The 25,597-nt window shown below is 39.1% G+C and overlaps 1 protein-coding gene across 1 annotated transcript in view; it reads left to right on the forward strand.

The window, feature by feature from the left end:
* The window catches only part of SNAPC3 (small nuclear RNA activating complex, polypeptide 3, 50kDa), a 41,423-nt gene extending 17,217 nt beyond the window's left edge, over positions 1–24,206 (forward strand). Inside the window, exons 4-9 of the mRNA XM_011990855.1 lie at positions 6,319–6,423; positions 9,146–9,295; positions 13,291–13,373; positions 15,337–15,501; positions 20,253–20,360; positions 22,307–24,206. Coding sequence (XP_011846245.1) covers positions 6,319–6,423; positions 9,146–9,295; positions 13,291–13,373; positions 15,337–15,501; positions 20,253–20,360; positions 22,307–22,454 — 759 coding nt within the window. The 3' untranslated portion in view covers positions 22,455–24,206. The remainder of the gene's footprint in view (positions 1–6,318; positions 6,424–9,145; positions 9,296–13,290; positions 13,374–15,336; positions 15,502–20,252; positions 20,361–22,306) is intronic.
* Positions 24,207–25,597: the final 1,391 nt, after the last annotated feature.

A 25,597-nucleotide genomic window follows, 5' to 3' on the forward strand; every position in this document is an offset into this window, starting at 1 on the left:
CCAGGATGGTCTTGATCTCCTGACCTCGTGATCCGCCCGTCTCGGCCTCCCAAAGTGCTGGGATTACAGGCTTGAGCCACCGCGCCCGGCCCACTCCCAGCTAATTTTTGTGTTTTTAGTAGAGATGGGGTTTCACCATGTTGGCCAGGCTGGTCTCGAACTCCTGACCTCAGGTGATCGATGCGCCTCGGCCTCTCAAAGTGCTGGAATTACAGGTGTGAGCAGCCACACCCAACCTTTTTACTTTCTTGATAATGTTATTGGATGTAGAAAAGTTTTTAAATTTGATGAAGTACAGTTTTTCTTTTTCTTTTGTTGTCCTTGTTTTTGATGTCATACTTAAAACATTGCCTAATGCAGCATCACAAAGACTTTCCCATATGTTTTCTTCTAGGAGTTTTATAGCTTTAGCTCCTAAGTTTGTCTTTGATCCACTTCTGAGTTGATTTTTCTATATGATGTAAGGTAAGGGTTTGACTTCGTTCTTTTGCATATAGCTATCTAATTTTTCCAGACTGTCCTTTCCCTAGTGAATGATCTTGGCACTTTTGTCCAAAGTCAGTTGACCATATAAGTTTCATTGTTACATCCTGTTGGTCTAGATGTCTATTCTAACCTAGAACTACTCTGTTTTAATTACTTTGGCTTTGTAGTAAATTTTGAAATCAGGGAGTATGATTTCAAAATCCAGCTTTGTTCATGTTACTCAAGATTGTTTTGACTATTCAGAGTCCCTTGAAATTCCCTATGAATTTTAGGATGGGTGTTTCTATTTTTGGAAAAAATGCCATTGGGATTTTGATAAAGATTGCATTGAACCTGTAGATTACTTTGGGGAGTATTGAGATCTTAATGATATCAAGTCTTCCAATCCATGAATGAGATTTCTTTCCATTTATTTAGATACTTAATTTCTTTCAGCAGTTTTTTTTTTGTTTGTTTGTTTGTTTTGAGACTAAGTTTTGCTCTTGTTGCCAAGGCTGGAGTGCAATGGCGCGATTGTGGCTCACCGCAACCTCCGCCTCCCAGGTTCAAGCGATTCTCCTGCCTCAGCCTCCTGAGTAGCTGGGATTACAGGTGCGTGCCACCACGCCTGGCTAATTTTTTGTATTTTCAGTAGAAACAGGGTTTCTCTGTGTTGGTGAGGCTGGTATCAAACTCCCAACCTCAGGTGATCCACCCGCCTCGGCCTCCCAAAGTGCTGGGATACAGGCGTGAGCCACCGTGCCTGGCCTATCAGCAGTGTTTTATACTTTTTATGTATACAACCCTTTCACTTCCTTGGTTAAAGGTTAAATTTATCCTAAATATTTTATTCTTTTGAATGCTATTAATAGTAAGTGAAATTGTTTTCCTAATTCCTTTTTTTTTTTTTTTTTTTGAGACAGAGTCTCGCTTTGTCGCCCAGGCTGAGTGCAGTGGCGCAATCTCGGCTCACTGCAACCTCTGCCTCAGCCTCCCAAGTAGCTGGGACTACAGGCACCCATCACCATGCCTGGCTACTTTTTGTATTTTTAGTAGAGACGGAGTTTCACCATGTTGGCCAGGCTGGTCTTGAACTCCTGACCTCAGGTGATCCACCCACCTTGGCCTCTCAAATTGCTGGGATTACAGACATGAGCCACTGCACCCAGCCCTGTTCCTATTTTATTTAGTGTTTTTATCATGAAAGGGTATTAGATTTTTGTCAAATGCTTTTCTGTGTCAATTGAGGTCATGATCTGTTTTTTTTTTCCTCATGATTCCATTAGTGTGGTGTATTATATTGATTGACTTGCTAATGTTAAATTACCCTTGCATTTTGAGGATAAATAAATTCCACTTGGTTGTGGAATTCAGTAAAAATTGTAATCATGAAAAGTACCTTTTCTTATAAACAGAAGAAAAGTTGGAAAATTCACAAAAATTAACGCATTTGACAAAATCCTTTTAATATGGCTCTGAATTTGCTTTGCTAGTATTTTGTTGAGATTATTGCATTCCTATTTATAAAGGGATATTGGCCTGTAGTTTTCCCGTAGTGTCTTTTTCTCACTGTGGTGTCAAGATAATGCTGGTCTCATAGAATGAGTTAGGAGTGTTTACTGCTTTTCAAATTTTCTGAAAGAGTTTGAGAAACTCTGATATTAATTCTTCTTTTAATATTTCGTAGAATTTACCAGTGAAGTCATCTGGTTCTGATAACTTTTCTTTTTTGGGAGGTTTTTCATTGCTGATTCAACCTCCTTACTTGTTACATGTCTACTTAGATTTTTTGTTTCTTTTTGAATCACTTTTGATAGTTTGTATGTTTCCAGGGTTTTGTCCTTTTCATCGAGATTATCCAGTTTGTTGGCAAACAGTAGTTCATAGTTTTGTCTTCTAATCCTTTTTTTCCTGTAAAATCAGTAGTAATGTCTCCACTTTTACTTCTCATTTTAGTAATTTGAGTCTTCTTTTTTCTTAATCAGTGCAGTAAAAGTTTGTCAAATTCGATGTTTTCAAAGAACCAGTTTTTGTTTTTATTGATTTTTCTATATTTTCTCTTCTGTTTCATTTGTCTCCACTCATCTTTATAATTTCCATTTTTTTTTGCTAGCTTTGGGTTTAGTTTATTCTTTTTAATTCCTTATCTAGTTATTGAGATTGTTCTTTTTATATAAAGTTATACAGCTATAACTTTTTAAAATCACTCTTTTTACTGCATCTCCCTAAGTTTCCTGTGCTGTGATTTTTGTCAAGAGTGTGTTGTTAAATTTCCACATACTTGTGAATTTTCCTATTTTCCTCCTGTTACTGATTTCTAATACTTATGATCAGAAAAGATACCTTTATTACTTTAATTTTTTTTAATTTAAGATTTGTTGATTTATCCTGGAGAATGGTTCATATGCACTTGAGAAGAACCTGTATTCAGCTGTTGTTGGATGGAGAGTTCTTTGTATATCTGTTAGGTCTAATTGTTCCAGTTGTTCAAGTCTCCTGTTTCTTTATTGATCTTCTGTCTAGTTGTTCTACTCGTTATTGAAAGTGGGATATTAAAGTCTCCAACTATTACCATAGAACTGTCTATTTCTTCAATTCTCTTGGCTTTTTGCTTCATATATTTTATTTTACTTAAGTTTTTTGAGACAGGGTCTTGCTCTGTTGCCCAGGCTGGAGTGTGGTGGCGCCATCACTGCACATTGCTACCTCAACTTCCTGTGCTCAAGTTATCCTCCCACCTCCACCTCCCGAGTAGACAGGACTATAAACGTATGCCACCATGCTGAGCTAAGTTTTTGTATTCTTTGTAGAGATGGCGTTTTGCCATGTTGCCCAGGCTGATCTTGAACTCCTGGACTCAAGCAATCTGCCCACCTTGGTCTCCCATGCTTCTTAAATTTTAGAGTTCTGTTAGCTGTATATAAGTTTGTAATTGTATATGTATATATCTTCTTGCTGGATGGCGGCTTTTCCCAATGTATAATATCTTTCTTTGTCTATTGAAACCTTAAAAAAATTTTGTTTTTAGAGATGGGGTCTTGCTATGTTCCCCAGGCTGGCCTCAAACTCTTAGGCTCAAGTGACTCTCCCACATCAGTTTTCTGATAGCTGGGACTACAAACACATGTGAAAACATCTTATTTTTCTGTAACTTAAGGATTACTTTTTTTTCTTTGAGACAGAGTCTCAGTCTGTCGCCCAGGCTGGAGTGCAGTGGCCTGATCTTGGCTCACTGCAGTTTCTGTTTCCCGGTTCAAGTGAATCTTGTGCCTCAGCCTCCCGAGTAGCTGGGACTACAAGCACCCACCTGGCTAATCTTTGTATTTTTGTAGAGGCAGGGTTTCACCATGTTGGCCAGGCTAGTCTGGAACTCCTAACCTCAAGTGATCCGCCTGCCTCAGTCTCCCAAAGTGCTGGGATTACAGGTGTGAAACACTGTGCCCAGCTAGGATTACAATTAAGTCTTAAAATTGAAACAACTTCCTTTTATACAGACAGTCCTCAGCCTACAGTGGTTTGACTTAGGGTGTTTTTATGATGGGTTTATTGGGGTCTTAAATGCATTTTCCACTTGTGATGTTTTTTATTTATGGGGTTTATTGGGGCATCATCCCATGATTGTTGAGCATTTATGTCAGTTTTGTTTCCATAGTATTCAAATACTCTGCTTCCACATCTTTGTCTGTCCCTCTTTGGGTTGTCACAGATCATGTCTTTATATATTGGGTGTCCATTAACATAACCTTGTAAGTATTGTTTAATCCATTTATTTTGCAATTATATTGGAAAAACAGAAAAATCATAGAGGAGTGAGTTACAAACCAAAAGTACAGTGATACTGGCTTCTATATTTACCTATGTAGTTCCCTTTAGCAGTATTCTTTATTTCTTCTTATGGCTTCAGTTTACTGCCTAATGTCTTTTCATTTCAGCCTGAAGAATCCTCTTTAACACTTCTTACAGGTCACGTCTACTGGTAGTAATTAATTCCCCTAGCTTTTGTTTATCTGCAAATGGCTTAATTTCTCCTTCATTCCTGAAGGATAGTTTTGCCAAGTACAGAATTCGTGGTTAACAGGATTTTTTTTTTTCTTTCATGGGGTTAAATATGTCATCCAGAGGTAAAAAAAATTAAAAGCTGAACACAGTAGTGGGTTCCCATAGTCTCAGTTATCACAAGGCTGAGGCAGAAGGAGCACTTGATCCCGAGGTTGAGGCCAACCTAGGCTACACAGATAGATAGATTTTAAAAATCAGTCAGTTCATCTGTCTATCTGCCCATTCTCTGGTTTCTTACCTCCATGGCTTCTGATGAGAAAACTGCTGTTAATCTTATGAGGAATCTGATTTTCTTTAAGTATTTGTGGTTTCCTTTAGCTGATTGAACACATTTTTAAAGTTGATACATAATGAATTGTACAAATTTCTGGGGTACTCGTTGAGCACATTTAAGTCAGTTGCTTTAACATCTTTGTTTAGTGGACTTTTATTTATATGTGAATGTAGTTATTGCCTGTAGGAATAATTAATTGACACTTTGACTAGTAATTCCAGTGTCTGGGCCTCCTCAAGGTTGGTTTTGTCAAATTCTTATTTTCCTAAGAATTGTCCATACTTTCCTCTTTCGTGTGTTTTATATGTTTTTGTTGAGAACTAGACATTCTAGGTATATTTTTTCTTGTGCATTGCTGGAGTTGCCTGTGACTTTTCCAAACAATTATTGCAGCATGTGTATTACTTACTGTACGTGGTCACTGATGTTTCTGTTTCATTATCTCTGTGGTCAGTCAGTGATCTGACAAAGATTTCCTTAAATACCTGGCTCCAAAAAGAAAAAAGGCATCTTGTCTCTAAGTCTTCCAATATAGATCCTGCTGGGGGAAGCTGCTGCCACCAAGAGGGTCAAAACCAATGCACGTATCTGGGCCAGGCACTCGGTATCACCACACCAACCAGAACATACAATCCCCAGTTCTTAGAGAACAGGTCCTCACTGTCTGCCCTGGCACCAGCCAGCTTCTCCAGGAATTCAGGCTGCTGTCTCATCAACAGAGGGGTGAAGGAGTGAGGGTGGTAGTTGATTTGCACACAGTGCTTACTAATAAAAAGCAGCAACTTCTCCCTTCATCAAACACTCCCCTGATTGTTATAAGTGTCCCATTAAGTTCCAGAGTTCCAAAGTAGTTTATTCCAGTCTTTCATTCCAGCTTACGGGTTGCTTCTGTTAGAGGGACTGAGCCCTGGAGCTGCCTACTCTATTTTGTGACATCATTCCCACTTATTTTTAAAACATCCTGCATCTAAACCAGTTCAGCCTGGCCCCTGTTTTATATTAATTCAGCACACATAAAAGATCAAAATATATTAAAGATGTCATGGTGTTATAAAAAGCATGGGGTTTAGAGCCAAACAAATCTGTATTTGCATCCTAACTCTCTGGTATGACCTTGAGTAAATCACTGAACCTGTGAGCTTTATCTGTAAAATAGCTTTCATAGGAATATTTGATAAGGAATGTAAAAATATAATTGGAAATGCCAGTGTTATACCAACATTAGTTGATACTCCTGTTTGCTCATCAACTGCTAAGTATTCAGTACCACACATCTTATTAGATGCATTATGTACACATTCCCAGCAACAGTTTTGTAAAGTAAGTATTTTCTGGTTTTGTTTGTTTATTGAAAGAAGATGAAACTAAAGCTTAGAGATGTCTTAACAATTTTCCTGGAGTATAATTAGGCTTCAAACCCAAGGCTGCTTGACTCAGTCCCTTGCTGAGAGCCATTGTACCACACTGCATCTTACCTGAGTTATAGTATCTGATTTCACTGTCTCTTTTTCTTTCTTCAGGAGTCACATGCCATAGGAAAAAAGCCTGAAAATTCAGCAGACATGATTGAAGAAGGGGAGCTTATCCTGTCTGTGAATATCCTGTACCCTGTTATATTTCATAAGGTAAGTAGTAAAACCTTTTGGATTTCATGGATAATAGTAACTTTTGTACAAGTGTTTAATTATTTGAAGAGTCATGTCCCTATGCTTACGTTAAAAAATAAATGCTCTGGGCATGGTGACTCATGCCTGTAATCTCAGCGCTTTGGGAGGCCACGGTGGGAGGATCACTTGAGGCCAGGAGTTTGAGACCCATCTGGCTAACATAGTGAGACCTTGTCTCTACTAAAAATCAGAAAAATTAGCTAGGCATGGTGGTGCATATCTGTAGTCCCAACTACTTGGGAGGCTGAGGTGGGAGGATCACTTGAGCCTAGGAATTCAAGGTTGCAAGCGAGCTGATTGCACCACTGAACTTCAGCCTAGGAGACAGAGTGAGATTTTGTCTAATAAATGCAAGTATATGCTGCCTATTTGACATTTTCTTTTTAGAGTTGACAATCTGTAATCTTGTGTCATCTGTTCTAATAAGGAATATTGGAAATAAGGTCAAATTTCAAACAATCTCTCGATCCAACAGGATTACAGCTATAGTATTGAAATATATGCCTGATTTCTACACTAGAAGCAACTGAAAGTATATGTAAATCCATAATGATTCTAATTCTACAAATTCTTGAGAGATTTTTGCAGAATAGGTGGCTAACAGAGGAATGGAGTGACCTATGTTCACTAATTTAGAATACTTGGGAAGTTATTGAACTGACCAGAGATGACTCTTTGATGAAAATACAGAACGTTATTAAGTCAAGGGTATCCAAGACTCTCTTAGGAGAAAGAACTCTTTCCTAGCCCAGAGTGTATATATTCTTGATTCCTTAAATAGATGTGTCATAAATTCTGATGAGTTGTCATTGAAATATTAATATATAGAAATTGCACTTACGAATAAATAGGCTTTTACGAAGCATCTGGGATGTAGTTAGTACTAATTATCTTATTTAATTAAGATCTCAAATTGCTGGCCAGGTGTAATGGGCCACACCTATATCCTCAGCACCTTTGGAAGGCTGAGGTGGGCTGATCACTTGAGCTCAGGAGTTCAAGACCAGCCTGGGCAATGTGGCAAAACCTCATCTCTACAAAAAATACAAAAACTAGCTAGGTGTGGCGGTTTGTGCCTGTAGTCCCACCTACTAGGGAGGATTGCTTGAGCCCGGGAGGTCAAGGCTGCAGTGAACCAAGATCATGCCATGGCACTCCAGCCTAGGTGACAAAATGAGACTCTGCTCCCTCCACCGCCCCCTTTCCCCGCAAAAAAGATCCCAAATGACCAGTCATAAAAACAAACCAAACCAAAGTAATGCATCTGGGTTTATAACCTTAGGTTGCAGTATAGATTGCCTGACCTCAATGAAGTAACTTTTAGGAAATTTTAAGACAGTCTTGCTAAATGAAGTTATTTTCCAGTGACTGTTAATGCTCATGTCAGTTTGGTATCATCTTGATTATAAGCTTTAGTTTAAACCAGAAAATTTCCATGGCTAAGTATGTCGGTTGTACCTATGGGATTTTTGTTTGCTTGTTTGTTTGTTTTTGAGACAGGGCCTTGCTCCATTGCCTAGGTTGGAGTGCAGCGGTACAGTCGCAGCTCACTGCATCTTTGCTCGAGTAATCCTCCTGCCCCAGCCTCCCAAGTAGCTAGGACTACAAGCATGTATCACAAAGCCCAGCTAACTTTTAAATTTTTTGTAGAGATGGGGTTTTTCTATGTTGCCCAGGTTGATCTTGAACTTCTAAGCTCAAGCAATCCTCCTGCTTCGGCCTCCCAAAGTGTTGGGATTACAGGCATGAGCCACTGTGCTTGGCCATTCCATACTATTCTGATTTACGGAGGTGACTGAGTGATGACATGGAGAGGCTGTAATGCCTTTGAAAGAAGATTTTTATTACATTTCCTTAGAGGAGGGCGCATACCATGTAGGGCCACAGGAAGAAGCACCATTCTTCTTAGTCAGGAGGCTGAAAGGGGAGAGGGGAAGGCATAGACCACAGTTTTTATTGGGATTTCTGTGGGAAAGACAAGGTAGGGAAGAGTAAACAGTTTAGGATTGGCTAATTTGAATAATTCCAGTAGGTTTGGGGGCAGAGGGGCTGTCCCTTGTAGCCTGGTGCTGGGCCCTGGGTGGATTGAGGTTGGGGGAATACCAGGTTGAGGGAAATAGTGGCTTGTTGTGTGATAAAGGAGGTGGTTTCAGAGTGGCTCTGGATTACAGGGGAGCCACTCTGAATTTTGACCATTAGTTTGGCCTTATAATTATTGGATGTGAAAATATAGAACATCAAGTTATGGGGACAATTTAAACTTAAGAAAACTGGCTGGGCACAGTGGCTCACGCCTGTAATCCCAGCACTTTGGGAGGCCGAGGCAGGCAGATCTTGAGATCAGGAGATCGAGACCATCCTGGTTAACATGGTGAAACCCTGTATCTACTAAAAACACAAAAATTTAGCCGGGCGTGATGGCAGGTGCCTGTAGTCTCAGCTACTCAGGAGGCTAAGGCAGGAGAATGGCGTGAACCTGGGAGGTGGAGCTTGCAGTGAGCCAAGATTGTGCCACTGCACTCCAGCCTGGGCGGCAGAGCAAGACCCCATCTCAAAAAAAAAAAAAAAAAAAAAAGAAACTTAAGAAAATCAGCAATTTAGTTTTGTTCTAGTCATGACAGGATTTGTAGTTTTATTGCTTTGTCTCTAAATGAACACTTATTTATTCTTTGACTTTTAGCACAAAGAACACAAACCATACCAAACAATGCTGGTGTTGGGCAGTCAAAAGCTCACAGAACTGAGGGATTCAATTCGCTGTGTCAGTGACCTCCAGATTGGTGGTGAATTCAGCAACACTCCTGACCAAGCCCCTGAGCACATCAGCAAAGTAAGGTGATTTCCTCCCATAAAACAAAAGGAAATAGCAAGCTAAGAAAATAGTGATTACTCTAGCAGGTTCATAAATGTCCCAGTAAATCCTTTTCTTCTCCTGTGGGATTCCATCAAGCTACTACACTATCTCATTTTTTCCCTTTATCACTGGAACTTTTCCAAAGAAGAGGCTAGACTCTGTTTTGATTTCTTCATCTCTCATTTGTTTCTAAACTATTGTATGGAGACTTTTCCTTCTGGGCTAATAGTGACCACCTAATTTTCTAAGCAGTTGGTCACTTTTCCATTTTTATATAACTTGACCTCACTGTAGCATATGACTTTGCTGTTCATTCACTCTTGTTTTAAGCTCTGTCAGCGTTGCGATCTGTCGTAATTGCCCCCAGCAAAAGGCTGGAGTCGACCTGAGAGCCTTAATAGTTAGCACCCATTCTTTGCCTTTCGCTGCCCAAGGACCAGTACCAAACAAGGAGAGACCATATAAAGTTGGTCCTTGCTGGTGTTTCCCCAATGTGTTGCTCTCAAAAGGAAAGAGAAGTCCTGCATACCATAAGGATGGAAAGGAGCAGTGTGGTAGACTGGCTACCCACAATGTTTTCAGAAAGGATCGTTTACCTAATAAAGCAGGAGGGCCTTGATCCCTTCCACATTTCATCATAGGGCAGGATTGAACTATACCTGCTACAACTCTGGCAGAGGGCCTCAGGTTTACAGGGCCATTTCAGGGGAGGGATAGCATCTCCTAGAGATAAGTAAAAAGATATTTGGAACAACAAGGATGGAGACAGTGTTTGGAGAGGAACCAATACAATCTCCTTTTTTCCTGGTTCCTGTTCCACCAGCCACATAAATGTTGGTATAACTTAGGTTTAATGTTAGCTTTTTTTTTTTTTCCTCCCTAGGCTGACATATAAGACCTTTTATAATGATGATTCCCAAATTAACTTTCTGTACTGTTCACTTACTGCCTTTACACCTTATTCATCCATAGTGAATTTGTGTATTTTCATCAGTGTACCATACTTTTTCATGTTTCTGAGTATTTGAACATGGTAGGAAGCCCTTTCCTTCCTTCCATCCATTTTGTGAGTTCATTCTCAGATTTCCAAACCCAGCTCAAAACTCACCAATTATATACAAGTTTTCTTGACTCCTTTCTTTTTTACCCTGGCACCTTTTCATTTGTCCATTGTAGTGTATATTTCAGTATGCTGATTCAGTGTAATGCGTGTGTGTCTGCTCCACAGGCTAAAAATGGTTTTTAGATATTTAGGTTCTTCAGGGTTGCCATCTTAGTGCTTTTGGAGAGAAACATTAGGATAAAAAGAAAAGTAGAATTTCAAAATTTTATGCGAACCAGGAAATACGAGATTTATTTATTTTATTTTATTTTATTTATTTTATTTATTTTTTAGATGGGGCTCTGTTGCCCAGGCTGGGGTGCAGTGATGCAATCTCGGCTCACTGCAACCTTCACCTCCCAGTTTCAAATGATTCTCATGCTTCAGCCTTCCAAGTAGCTGGGATTACAGGTAGCCCCACTGCACCCAGTTAATTTTTGTATTTTTAGTAGAAACGGGGTTTCACCATGTTGGCCAGGCTGGTCTCGAACTCCTGACCTCAGGTGATCCACCTGCCTCAGCCTCCTAAAGTGCTGGGATTACAGGCATGAGCCACCATGCCCGGCTAGTAGAGACGGTGTTTTAGCATGTTGGCCAGGATGGTCCGAACTACCGACCTCAGGTGATGCACCCACCTCAGCCTCCTAAAGTGCTGGGATTACAAGGCGTGAGCCACTGCGCCTGGCCAAGATTTATCTTTTCTTTAAAGCAGCAGTGGCAATCTTCTGCAAAGTTAATCTTGTCAAAAAAAACATAAGATGTAACTGTTAAATAATAAGATCAATCTAAGAAGAAAAATCTGAATTTATCCTCTTCATTCCGACCATCTGAACATTGCTCAGAGCAATTTGAGTCAGATCTGGGAATCAGTCTTACCTTCAGGAAGCCCTGGAGAATGTTTGTCTGTTTTTGATCAAGTGCAGTCTGGGCAACAACTCACTGTGTTGCCCAGGAGAAGGTTTTAATCAGGCTTTGTCAATTTACTTGGTCTGTACATTGGTGCTGATACCTTCCGAAGTTTTCTAAGCAGGGATTAAATAACCCATAATTGTATTTTAAAATATTTACATATCTACTGTTATATTGTTTCTGTCTCTTCTATTTTTTTTTCGAGACAGAGTTTTGCTCTTGCTGCCCAGGCTGGAGTGCAATGGCGCGCGGTCTTGGCTCACAGCATCCTCTGCCTCTTGGGTTCAAGCGATTCTCCTGCTTCAGCCCCCTGAGTAACTGGGATTACAGGCGTGCACAACCATGCCCAGCTATTTTTGTATTTTTAGTAGAGATGGAGTTTCTCCATGTTGGTCAGGCTGGTCTCGAACTCCCAACCTCAGGTGATCTGCCCACCTCGGCCTCCCAAAGTGCTGGGATTACAGGCGTGAGCCACTATGCCAGCCAGGGAAATTTATTAGTGGATGACTTTTGATTTAAATGGAAAACATTCTTGTTCTTTTAGAGTTCACCTTGTAATTAATAATTATGCCAAAAGATATTAAGTTGCTTAAATCACCTAAGATGAGGTTTTATGGAAGTGTTTTGTAAAACACAATTATATATATTAAACTTCATTTTGTTTCCAAAATAAGTCAATAGTTATTTATTTAGAACCTTTATTTCAGACCCTGCTTACCTCTTTGAGGGTGTAGAAGTATATTAAGTGGCAGATTTTGTATTGTAGCAGCTGGTCATATGACATTAAGTACATTATACATTTTAATCTCCATAACAACCAATGAGAAAGGTAAAGGCTTTACTCACATTTTACATGGGAGAACAGAGGGTGAGTGAGATTTAGTGACTGGTCCAAGAAGAAACAAGATAGCCAGTCTTACAAGAGTGTCTGATGCGAACACAAGATGATCTGTAAGTGGGGGAATGAAGACAAGAAAGAAAAATGGAAGCTTCAAAGAAGTAAGAGAAAAAAATAAAATATTAGGGTAAAATTATTTTAGTACCTGAAGTATATATCTCCTATACATAAATTGCTTTTGGTCTTCACCACAATCCTGTAAGACATCGTGGCATATACTATTATTCTTATTTCACAGATGAGAAAACAGATCTGAGAAGTGATTGCTACATACCAGAATCACAAAGCTAGTAAGTGGTAGGTTAAGGAAAAGAACTCAGGTCTTCTGACCCTCATCCAGGGGTCTAAATAGATGGTGAAGGACCAGTTTAACAGAGTGCTTCTCAGCTCTGGTTGCATGTTTTTTTCTAGAGAGCTTTGGAAAAATACTGATCCCCAAAGATTCTTAATTAATGAGTCCGAGTTGACATTTGGTGTTTGGTTTTTTGGTGATTTGATTTTGCAGTCAGGAGTGAGAGCCACTCCTTTGACGGAAGCTGTGGTAGAATGAGTTAAGAAACCTTGAAGGTTCCCACCAGTTGTGGTACAACTATGGTACCTGGGGCAAGATTGCTTGAGTAAAAATAGAAATTCAGATTCTGTCTGCCTAAGAGTTACTGAAAATATAAAGAGAGAATTTTTGTAAAAACATTGCAAATACAAAAAATGCCAGAAAAACATAACTTGATGATCATTGTTATCACTGGGGAAACATTAAAGAAAGGACTTTGTTTAGTTTTTAGTTCTAGTATCCAACACTACTTACTGCTGTGTATTCATATGATAAAATAATAATGTTTATTTGATTTCTAATTGGGTTTCTTTCATGAATCTCGGGAGAATATACACATTTGAATCAAACATAGTGATTAAAACAGCAGTAGGGTAAAATTGAAAGTAGCAGCAGTTTTTGTAACCTGTATTAGTGTGATTTTATGATACATAAATTTTGAATTAATACTTAGAGCAATTTCATAATTGTTAATAGTTGACTTTCTCTCAATACCATCTGTTTTCTTGTAGGACCTATACAAATCAGCCTTCTTTTATTTTGAAGGAACATTTTATAATGATAAAAGATACCCGGAATGCAGAGATTTGAGCAGGTATAGTTTCCAAAAATCTTCTCAAAGTCCTTCCTATTTCTAGTTATCAAAGTAGTGTTATCTCCACAAATCCTATTATTGGCCTATTAAGGACCTTTGCCAAGGAATTATTGATAAATCTTGTCTTGAGCATTACATACATCCAAAAAAAAAAAAATTAGCCAGGTACAGTAGTCCCAGCCACTCCAGAGGCTGCGGCAGGAGAATCTTTTGAGACCAAGAGTTCAAGGCTGTATAGCATGCTATAATCTCACCTGTGAATACCCACTGCTCTCCAGCCTGGGTGATATAGCAAGACTCTGTCTCTAAAAAAAAATAATAATAAATTAAATCCTATTAACATGCATTATTAGTCTCTGGCCTTTACATATAAGTAATAGTGGTAAATTAACCTGTCACTGTTTTTTCTGCCTATCTAGTATATACTATTGTTTGTGCTAGATGATGGTGATATATATGTTGCTTAAGTACATAATATAGAAAAAATCTATATCTAAGCTCATTTTAATGAGACCATACTTTCATTATCAATGTCTTAGCAATTAGAGTATATAAGTATATATATTATTGTTGCCTTTTTTTTTTTTTTTTGAGGCAGAGTCTGCACTCTGTTGCCCAGGCTGGAGTGCAGTGGCACGATCTCGGCTCACTGCAAGCGCCGCCTCCCGGGTTTGCGCCATTCTCCTGCCTCAGCCTCCCGAGTAGCTGGGACTACAGGCACCCGCCACCGCGCCTGGCTAATTTTTTGTATTTTAGTAGAGACGGGGTTTCACCGTGTTAGCCAGGATGGTCTCCATCTCCTGACCTCGTGATCCGCCCGCCTCGGCCTCCCAAAGTGCAGGGATTACAGGCGTGAGCCACCGCGCCCGGCCTATTGTTGCCTTTTAAGAAAAAAAAAAATATGTCGTTCTGTCATCGTACAGTGGCACGATCTCAGCTCTCACTGCAACCTGTGCCTACTGGGTCAAGCCATTCTCGTGCCTTAGCCTACCAAGTAGCAGGGACTACAGGTGTGTGTCATCATGCCTGGCTAATTTTTGTATTTTTAGTAGAGACAGGATTTCAACATGTTGGCCAGACTGGTCTTGAACTCCTGGCCTCAAGCCGCCTGCATCAACTTCCCAAAGTGCTACATTATAGGTGTGAGCCACAATGCCCAGCCTATTATAGCCATTTTTAATCTGTATTCTAACCCAACAGTTCAAACCTATTGGTTTCAGCATTTTGTTTGTTTGTTTGTTTTTGTTTTTTTTTTTGAGACAGTTTTGCTCTTGTTGCCCAGGCTGGAGTGCAGTGGCGTGATTTCGGCTCAATGCAACCTCCGCCTCCCGGGTTAAAGTGATTCTCCTGCCTCAGCCTCCCAAGTAGCTGGGATTACAGGCATGTACCACCACACCCAACTAATTTTGTATTTTTAGCAGAGACGGGGTTTCCCCATGTTGGTCAGGCTGGAATCGAACTCCCGACCTCAAGTGATGCGCCCACCTCGGCCTCCCCAAGTGCTGGGATTACAGGTGTGAGCCACCGTGCCCAGCCTTGCATTTCTTTATACTGTAAATAATTGAAGACTCTGATGAGCTTCTGCTTATGTGGGTTATAACTATCAATATTTATGATATTAAACATTGAAACTAAGAAATATTTGAAATGTTAAATCTCATTACATACTAACATTTTGTGAAAAATATTTTTCAAAACTCAATAATGAGTGACATTGTTACACATTCTGCATTTAAGCTAAAGTGATACACATCATGTAACCTGCAGAAAACTGATCCCTTATGAAAATTCAGCATTCCTAATCTCAACATGTATCAAACATTTTGGTCTTCATCTCAAGATGGCAACTGTCCAGTTAGTTGAGTGAGCTAGGTTAATGTGAATTACTGCAGTCACAAACTGTTTTCCGTAGTTTTTAAGTTTTTCTGGAAAAATGATATATCCTTGCCTTTTCCCCCCTTAGAACTATCATTGAGTGGTCAGAGTCCCATGATAGAGGATATGGAAAGTTTCAGACTGCTAGAATGGAAGATTTCACCTTCAATGACTTGTGTATTAAACTGGGTTTTCCTTACTTATACTGTCATCAGGGAGACTGTGAACATGTCATTGTCATTACTGACATAAGGTAGGTTACTTTTTTTTTTCCTTTATTTCAGAGTACAAAAACAGAGATAGTTTTTTTAAAAATAAGAGGAGTAAAAGTAATGATCATTGCAACTTGACTTGGAAGCAGCAAAAATGCTGTCTTCTTTCCATGCAAAGACCAACTCTTTCCATCCATTTGCATCCTCTGTTGTTCATTATTTTGGAAAATTTATAAGAAATACTTTACTATTAGAAGGTTAAAAATCTGTTAATACTTTAAAAAGTATCTCCATTTTGTATTAAACAGCTGTTATTCAGGTAGTAGTTATCCATTTACAGATAACATTACAACTTTGTTTTTAGGTTTCTCTTTTTGCCAAAATTTGAAGGAGATAAAAGGGAATTGGAGGAAGAGTAATTCTAATATTTGACAAATGTGAAGTCTTAATGCTTTGACAAAGATTTAAATTGGGAAGGAGCTAAGATAGTCTGAAATGAGATTTGGGGATGAGTTATAAATTTAAACAGCTAATAGCTCTATTCCATGAATAAGGCTATTCATTTCCTCTTTATTTAGGAAATCTGTTTAAGAAGGAATACTATGTACGAATAAACCCTGCTCCAGTGCTGGTTTGATTCCTTATGAGAGACCATTTAAAACTTTTTGGTGGAACAATAATGTACCTATGTTTGACCAGTAATTAGAAACCAGTAATTACTAGTATTAATTAGTAATTTATTATACCAGTAATAGAAACAGATGCCTGCCAGGTGCAGTGGCTCACGCCTATAATCCCAACACTTTGGGAGACTGAAGTGGGCAGATTGAGCCCAGGAGTTCGAGACCAGCCTGAACAACACAGTGAAACCCTTTCTACAAAAAATACAAAAATTAGCTGAGCATGGTGGTGCGTGCCTGGAATCCCAGCTACTCAGGCTAAAACATGAGGATTGCTTGAGACCAGGAGGTCAAGACTGCAGTGAGCTATGATCATGCCACTGCATTCCAGTCTGGGTGACAGAGTGTGACCTTGTCTCAAAAATAAAAAATAGGAAAGAAAGAAACTGATGCTTTCAGAAAGTCCCTGCTTCTATTTTTGGTCTTACTGACTCATCTCCAAAATTTTGTATCTCATGCACTCCATCTCCGGAAACTACCAGAAGATGTAAAAGTGCTTTACAGAAAGTGTACACCATGAACAAGAAAGACATGGAATGCAACACAGAATAGGCAGAATAGATTAAATAGACATAAAAGGGATTCTCAGAATGATGGAAAAGTGAAATCCCAGTGTGAGAGCTTTGTACCAGATCTGGAGATTTGATCCAGGGTCTGGAGCCAGGAGCATACAGAACTCAGGAAGGATGTCTGGGGGGGAAAATAAACTGGTTGACTCCTGGTTGTTCACTGTTCTGTCAGAAAATAGGTGACTGAGTTCCTGATAGGTACATTGAAAATTAAGCAAATGGGCCAGGTGTGGTGGCTCATGCCTGTAATCCCAGCACTTTGGGAGGCCAAGGCAGGTGGATCACGAGGTCAGGAGATTGAGGCTATCCTGGCTAACAACGGTTAAACCCTGTCTCTACTAAAAAATTAAAAAAAAAAATTAGCCGGGCATGGTGGCGGGCGCCTGTAGTCCCAGCTACTCTGGAGGCTGAGGCAGGAGAATGGCGTGAACCCGGGAGGTGGAGCTTGCAGTGAGCTGAGATTGCGCCACTGCACTCCAGCCTGGGCAACAGCAAAACTCCGTCTCAAAAAAAAAAAAAAAAAAGAAAAGAAAATTAAGCAAATGTAAATGGGAGAGAATTAATAGATTAATAGCTAGAAAACAAAATGTCGTCCCATAAATGTCAACTGTGTGGCTTAGGTAGAAATAGCACTAATTCGTCATGAATTAAATATCTGTTTAACCAAAATTATAGTAGTTCTGTGGGGAGAAGTTGAGGAGCTAAATTCTAAACAAACAATTAAGAATGGAAAACAGTTGCCCCTAGGGAAGAAGAATGGGGAGGCAAGAGCCAGAAGCATATATAAACCTTGGATTTATATGGCTTTTAAAATTATAGACAGTACATTTATGTCTTGGATGTTATTAAAATTTTATATCAGCAGCCTAGGCACTGTGGCTCATGCCTGTAATCCCAGCACTTTGGGAGGCCTAGGTGGTCAGATTACTTGCGGTCAGGAGTTCGAGACCAGCCTGGCCAACATGGTGAAATCCTGTCTCTAAAACTACAAAAATTAGCTGGGTGTGGTGATGGACGTTTGTAGTCCCAGCTACTTGGGAGAGTGAGGCACGAGAATCACTTGAATCCGGGAAGCGAAGGTTGCAGTGAGCCAAGATTGCACTCCAGCCTGGGCGACAGAGCAAGACTGTATCAAAAGAAAAAAAAAAATTATATAAGCTGTTCTGCCTGCTCTTCCTTTCAAATGTGGTAAAATATGCTAGCCTTGTAATAAACATAAGATGGAAGGCAACCCCCAGTTCTCTCTGATGGCTTTATTTTCCATACATTTCTTTTCTTTTCTTTTCTTTTCTTTGAGACAGAGTTTCGCTCTTTTGCCCAGGCTGGAATGCAGTGGCATGATCTCAGTTCACTGCAACCTCCATCTCCTGGGCTCAAGCAATTCTCGTGCATCGGCCTCCCAAGTAGCTGGGATTACAGGTGCGTGCCACCTTGTCCGACAAATTTTTGTATTATTTATTTATTTTTTTTGAGACTGAGTTTTGCTCTTGTTGCCCAGGCTGGAGTGCAGTGGCAGGATCTCGGCTTACCGCAACCTTTGCCTCCCGGGTTCAGGCGATTCTTCTGCCTCAGCCTCCTGAGTAGCTGGGATTACAGGCATGTGCCACCATGCCCAGCTAATTTTGTATTTTTAGTAGAGATGGGGTTTCTACTCTATCTGTTGGTCAGGCTGGTCTTGAACTCCCGACTTCAGGTGATCTGCCCGCCTCAGCCTCCCAAAGTGCTGGGATTACAGGTGTGAGCCACCACGCCCGGCCTAATTTTTGTATTTTTAGTAGAGAAGGGGTTTCACCATGTTGGCCAGGCTGGTGTCGAACTCCTGACCTCAGGTGATCTGCCCACGTCAGCCTCCCAAAGTGCTGGGATTACAGGCATGAGCCACCGCGCCTGGCCTTTTCCGTACATTTCTTATAGTGTAGGCCTGTTTCTATAAACAATGTGATTCCAAGGCTGAAGGATAAAAACATGACCCTTAAACTCATGGTAACTTCTTGATACAATGATCAACAAAAGAAACATGATCTGTTTGAATGTCAAAGAAAAAGCAATTTACACTTTTTTTTTTCTTGAGAAGGGGGTGTCACTCTATTGCTCAGGCTGGAGTGCAGTGGCAAAATCATGTCTCAATGCAGCCTCGGCCTCCTGGGCTCAAGCAGTCCTCTTCCCTCAGTCTTTCCCATAGCTGAGATTATAGGCATGTGCCACCATGCGTGGCCAATTTTTTTATGTTTTGTAGAGACAGGGTCTCACTCTGTTTCCCAGGCTGGTCTTTAACTCCTGAGCTCAAGCGATCCTCCTGCCTTGGCCTCCCAAAGTGCTGGGATTGCAGGTGTGAGCCACCACATCTGCCCTTTTGTTTTTTTAAAAAAGTTTACATTTATTAAGAGTATGCAATGTAGGGCTTTTTAAAAGGCAATTTATAGAAGTCATTTTTATCTTACAGGTGGATTTAATCATTCAGTGCCATTCCATAATACCAGCTATCAAAAGGTTAATTATTTTCTGATGGTGAAAGTTTTAATTTTAAAAAAGTGGTATTTTAGAATTGTTAGAGACCTTTAGAACAATTTTGTGTAGTCCTTTCATCTTTCAGAATAATCTGAAGTCTGTCATGATTTACAGGATTTACCCAAAGCCGTGGAGCTGATTAGTGGCAGAGTAGAGACTGACTTCAATTTTTTTTTTTAATAAAAGTTATGAAACTTCTTAAAGGTTTCATAATTCTGACACTTAAAACTAAGATTCTACCAATTCATATTATGCCATGAGTCAGAATTAGATTTTAATAAAGGAGACATTAAAAAAACAAGAGCCACATTCTAACAACCAGTTAATCTAGGTAAAATATTACTGAGTAGCTTTGCCCAAATTGTTTCATTATATGGTACTAAATGTTAGCCAGGTGTGGTGGCTCACACCTGTAATCCCAGCACCTCGGGAGGCTGAGGTGGGAGGATTGCTTGAGGCCAGGAGTTTGAGACCAGCCTGGACAACATAGTAAGACCCTGTCTCTACAAAAATTTTAAAAATTATCTAGGTGTGGTGGTGCATGCCTGTAGTCCCAACTACTGGAGAGGCTGAGGTGGGAGGACTGCTTGAGCACAGGAGTTTGAGGAGGCTACAGTGAGCCAAGATCATGCCACCGTACTCCAGCCTGGGTAACAGAGTAAGACCCCATTTCAAATAAATAAAAATAAAAGGTACTAGTGTTAAGCAAAGCAAGGATTCTCTGGTAGAATACATTCAAGAAATGCTCTATATGATGACCCCCTTAGCGGGGGTCACAGTGTACATTACCGTAAACGGATTTGAGAAGTCTAAGGAAAGAAAACCTTGTTTAATCCAAAATGCTCTTGGAGAAAGTATTTTGTGGAACACAGTTTGGTCAAACATGGTATAACAAGTAATTTAGCAACATCTTGTAAGCAAAAATTGAAAGTATCTATTTTCCTAATACTCAGGTACAGATTTATTTAATAGCTCATAAAAATTTGTCACTTAATATTTATCACCTTAATATCTTTATTTTCCCATGAACAAAAGGCTTGTGCATCATGATGACTGCTTGGATAGGACACTGTATCCCCTCCTTATCAAGAAGCATTGGCTATGGACCAGAAAATGTTTTGTTTGTAAAATGTATACAGCTAGGTGAGTGATAATGTATTTTTTTTTCTCTGAGAAATGGTAGTTTTGACTTTTGGTATTTGTTTTCCACTTTGGATCTAAGAATATTTGTACTTTAGGTTATAAATATGAAGTATCATGTAGTAGGGAAGTGCCACAAAACTAGTTTAGTGAGTTAAAACTGACATTCTTAAATAGTAAGGAAATATTATATGTACACAAGTCCGGGGTAGGTCAAATTTCAGGCTTGTAAAATGTATACAGCTAGGTGAATAAAAATAAAAGTTAATAGTGTTAAGAAAGCAAGGATTCTTTGATAGAATACATTCAAGAAAAGCTCTGTACAGTAACTCCCTGTTAGAGGGTCACAGTGTACATTACCATAAAGGGATTTGGGAAGTCTAAGGAAAGAAAACCTTGTTTAATCCAAAATGCTTGGGGAACCATGTTCTTTTTGCCTCTTGTACACACAGTTTACATAATCAGCTTCATCAATAAAACTTCATCAATTAAAAAAATACCACAGCACATCACATGAAGTTAAAATATAGTTTTATAAAATTTTTATTTCATGTGATTCTGCATGTTTAGATTATAAAGCATTTCTTACTGTGGGTCAGTGAAAAAAAAAGTTTGTTGCTTTTGGAGGTTGAGGTGGGAGGATCACTTGAGGCCTGGAGACCAGCCTGGACAACACAGCAATAACTATAAAAAAAAATCTGAAAGCCACTCAGAGGACAGGAAATTTAGTATAGGTTGAGCATTTCAAATTTCAAGAATCAGAAATCCAAAACTTGAAAGTTTTTGAGTGGCAACATCTGATGCTGAAATGATCAGTGGAGCATTTTGGATTTCACATTCTCAGTGGAATGCTCAGCCGGCAAATATATGCATAATATATTTAAAAATCTGCAATTTGAAATACTTCTTTCTGGTTCCAAGCATTTCAGATAAAAGATACTCTTTTTTTTTTGAGATGGAGTATTGTTCTGTCCCTTGGGCTAGAGTGCAGTGGCACAATCTCGGCTTACTGCAACTTCTGCCTCCCGGGTTCAAGCAATTCTCCTGCCTCAGCCTCCTGAGTAGCTGGGATTACAGGCGCACACCACCACACCCAGCTAATTTTTTTTTGTATTTTTAGTAGAGATGGGGTTTCGCCATGTTGGCTAGGTTGGTCTCAAACTCCTGACCTTGTGATCCACCCACCTTGGCCTCCCAAAGTGCTGGGATCACAGGCGTGAGCCGCCGCACCCAGCCCAGATAAAGGATACTCAGCTTGTATCTTCAGTTTGTTTTCGCCACCCCACAATATTCTTTTCTAAAAGATCAACAGGAAAACATGATAAATCAGATAAAAGGGAAAATAATGTTAAAAGCAAATATTCCATGAGATGCATAATTCAAACATACCATACAATAGCATCTTCATGCCATTCAACATTTTGGTTGAATAATGTTGCCCATATTGCCATTTGTATATACTTTATAACATAATCTTGAGTTATAGGTAAATAGAGTTACTTAAGTTTTCAAATTAACCAGTACTCATTTATCAGTTAAGAAGGTATATTAAGCAAAAGTGTATCAGAGCTGTAGCATCTAATTTTGTTACAGTTTTTCAAGATGGTCTGTTAGAAGAAAATGACTATATTCATACTTGGAGGATAGGTATGTCATGGCAAATGTGTGATGCTTTCAAGTAGATTTATATTCTTCCTTTAAGGGTAACTATTACAGAGAAACAGCATTCTGCAGTGTTTCTTAATATTAAATGACCTTTTGGCTTTGTAGAGAGTATTGGTGGTATTTGCATCTATGTATACAAAATTAAAGATTATGCATTAATAACAGACTGATAAGGAAATAGTGAGAATGTTATGTTTACATATTGCTACAGGTCATAACTTAAAGCATGTTAAGGTATGGAAAATTTGATTGTAATGATGTACTTCTTTTTTTAAAAACTACAGATGGGTGACGAACAATGACAGTTTTGCACCAGAGGACCCATGTTTCTTTTGTGATGTTTGCTTCCGAATGCTCCACTATGATTCAGAAGGCAACAAACTGGGGGAATTCCTTGCTTATCCTTATGTTGATCCTGGAACCTTTAATTAAGAATAGCTACACTCACAAAAGTACCCCCTTATGAAATAACTGTTCTCTTGGATGGTTACCTTTTTTCTAAGAAACGCCACTGAGGAGCAGGATCCACTTTGAACAGTCTGCTAAAGCGACCAAAAAAAATTCCAAGTCACAGATTTTCTTATAATGATTGTATTTAAATGTTTATAACATAGTTAAATTTCATATTTATTCCAAAGAGTATTTAATTTAGTGCTTTTTACCCATTGAGTTGTAGTACTTTATATATTCTGACTTTAAATCCTTTGTCAGACACACATATTCTTTCTCCCAATCCATGCCTTCCCTATTCATTCTCTGTCCAGAGTGTTTTTTTGCTAAAGATAGAATTAATGATACATCAAGTAGTTTTGAAAATGCTTTGAAGAATGTGAGAGCTACACCTTCTACCATGAGGCTTCCAAGGTAAAGATCCTTCAAATATCTGTAACGGAAATTAGGGAGAATGAATTATTTACAAATAAGACAAAATTAATAGCTTTGGGATAATTTATTTTTGTTTTTGAGACAAAGTCTCGCTTTTGTTGCCCAGGCTGGAGTACAACGGCGCAATCGCGGCTCACTGCAACCTCCGCCTCCCAGGTTCAGGTGATTCTCCTGCCACAGCCTCCCGAGTAGCTGGGATTACAGGCACCTGGCACCATGCCTGGCTAATTTTTGTATTTTTAGTAGAGACGGGGTTTCACCATGTTGGCCACGCTGGTCTCAAACTCCTAACCTCAGGCAATCCACCCGCCTCAGCCTCCCAAAGTGCTGGGATTACAGGCATGAGCCACCGTGCCCGGCTGCTTTGGGGTAATTTAATGTTCGTGTGCTGTTGAGTAATGTTAGGTTTTGTTTTGAAGGAAACTAGGCATACAAGACATGTTAATAAGACTTTGTGAATAATGGATTTAAAAAGATATTGAGTGTATACTCACAACTCCAGAAATAACATTAGCTTGAAGCTTTATTTCTTGACAAAAGCTTTATGAATGCTATGAGTTTAAAATATGTCAATTTAATACTATGATTTAAAAAACAATAGATTTCGTATGACTGTGGAGACATGGAGAAATCAAGATCCTATTGATATGCTAGTTCTGGCTCACTTATTCTTGGGTAATGATACTATTGGATATATACCAGTATTCTATAAGCAAAAAGAAAAAAATAAGTTTTTCTCTCCCAGGTCTTCCATATTTCTGGTCCCCTTACTATAGTAATCCTAGTTACTCTCATCTTATTCTGAGAAAAAAAAAATTTTTAAACTTGTTTTTTGATACAGGGTCTTACTCTGTCACCCAGACTGTAGTACAGTGGTGTGATCTTGGCTCACTGGAGCCCTGACCTTCCCAGGCTCAGGTGATCCTCCTACCTCAGCCTCCCAAATAGCTGAGACCACAGGCACAGGCCACAGGCCACCATGGCGGGCTAATTTTTTTTATTTCTTGTAGAGGCAGGGTTTCACTATGTTGCCCAGGATAGTCTCGAACTCCTGACCTCAAGTGATCCACCCGCCTAGGCCTCCCAGAGTGCTGGGATTACAGGCATGAGCCATAGCACCCAGCAAAAGAAACTATTTATTTTCAGGTTTAGACCATCAGATAGATTTATAACTATCTACATTGAAATATTTTCTGGAAACCTTTATGGGTAGAAAATTTAATACTGTTTAAAAACGTTTAGGAATACTATAGATTTCAAATGCATCATTTAAAATAAATAAATTCCACTTTTTCTCTCCTAGGTTGTATTTAAATTTGACTGAAAAATGGATGGCTAAGAACAGACATTTATATAAATGGAAAACTGACGAAACCTATAAGCCTATGTGTTTAAAAGATTGACAGTGAAGTATGTTTTATGGACTTAAATGCCACAAAGTTAAGTCCGTTGGCTTGGAGAGGACAAGCACGTGCTTCTGGTATGTCTAGTGTTCTCATTCACTGATTCAGTCAGTATGCAGATAATCAGTATAGAGAACTCAGAGGCTGGCTTATGTTATACCTAAATTTTTACTTTCTTGTATACAACAATGCTAAAATTGAGCAGATTGATAACAGCCAGCAAACCATAGATTTAAGATAAATGATTTACCCAACCCTAAAATTTCATGGGTAAAAATTTTGATTCCTTTATTTGTAATACTGCATTCCTTATAGGTCTTACATGCATATGCAAGGATATTTTATTCATTTTCATTTCATACTCTCAAACTTCAAAAAGTTAAGTACTGTCATAATGCATTATTCCGTGTGTGGTGTCAATTTATTTTAGTGGACAAAGAAGAAACATGACAGTTAAAACATTTCTGCTACTGGCATTCTATTATTTGAGAATGTTTTTCTGCTAGTTCTTAAGGTTAATCTTTTCATCAAAGACTCAGGTACCTATTATTGTTTCCTGGTGAAACTGAGGAGAAAAGTTAACCAGGTTACTCCCAGTTTGCCCATGTGTTATGTATCAGTTATACAGGTATCCAACCAAGTTCAAGTCAAAAGAAATTTCTAACTTTGTATATTTCTGGAGCTATAAAACCCCTGATTTAAGACAGCTTTTCTCTTTTTTCGAGACAGCTTTTCTTTATGCTTATTTCAATCAAAACAACACACCTGTCAAATTACATGTAACACATTATCTAATGAAGATAGGCAAATGTGAAAATGTTGTCATGAACATGTCAATCAACGTGCTTGGTAGTTGAATTTGACTTTTATATAATAGTGGATGCACATGCACAGAAGTCACCAGAGAAGCAATAGCTATTTATTTAAACGTTCTTCAGGCCTCAGTACCGTTTAAGGATAATTAGACATTTTAATTTTACTAGGAGAAAGGTCATCTCTAACATTGTGTTGCAGAATTACACAGCCCAAACACACACACTTCTGCCTATTAAACCAGCTTCTTTGTTTCTAGAGTTTAATGATACGGGTTTGCTATTTCCATTAGAGCATCCTTTCTCTGGCCAATCGGACAAAATAAAGTTAGCGAAGCCCTCACAGCACCCTATGAAAAATCTTTGCTCTTATACAGGATTAGATGCAGACCTCATCTTGACCTGACATCTGTAACCAGGTAAGTGTATGTGAGTAGGAACATAGACAGCAGTACTGTATCAGCAAAATCTATCA

This window comes from Mandrillus leucophaeus, unplaced genomic scaffold (genome assembly GCF_000951045.1).
Source record: "Mandrillus leucophaeus isolate KB7577 unplaced genomic scaffold, Mleu.le_1.0 Scaffold384, whole genome shotgun sequence".
NCBI lineage: Eukaryota > Metazoa > Chordata > Mammalia > Primates > Cercopithecidae > Mandrillus > Mandrillus leucophaeus.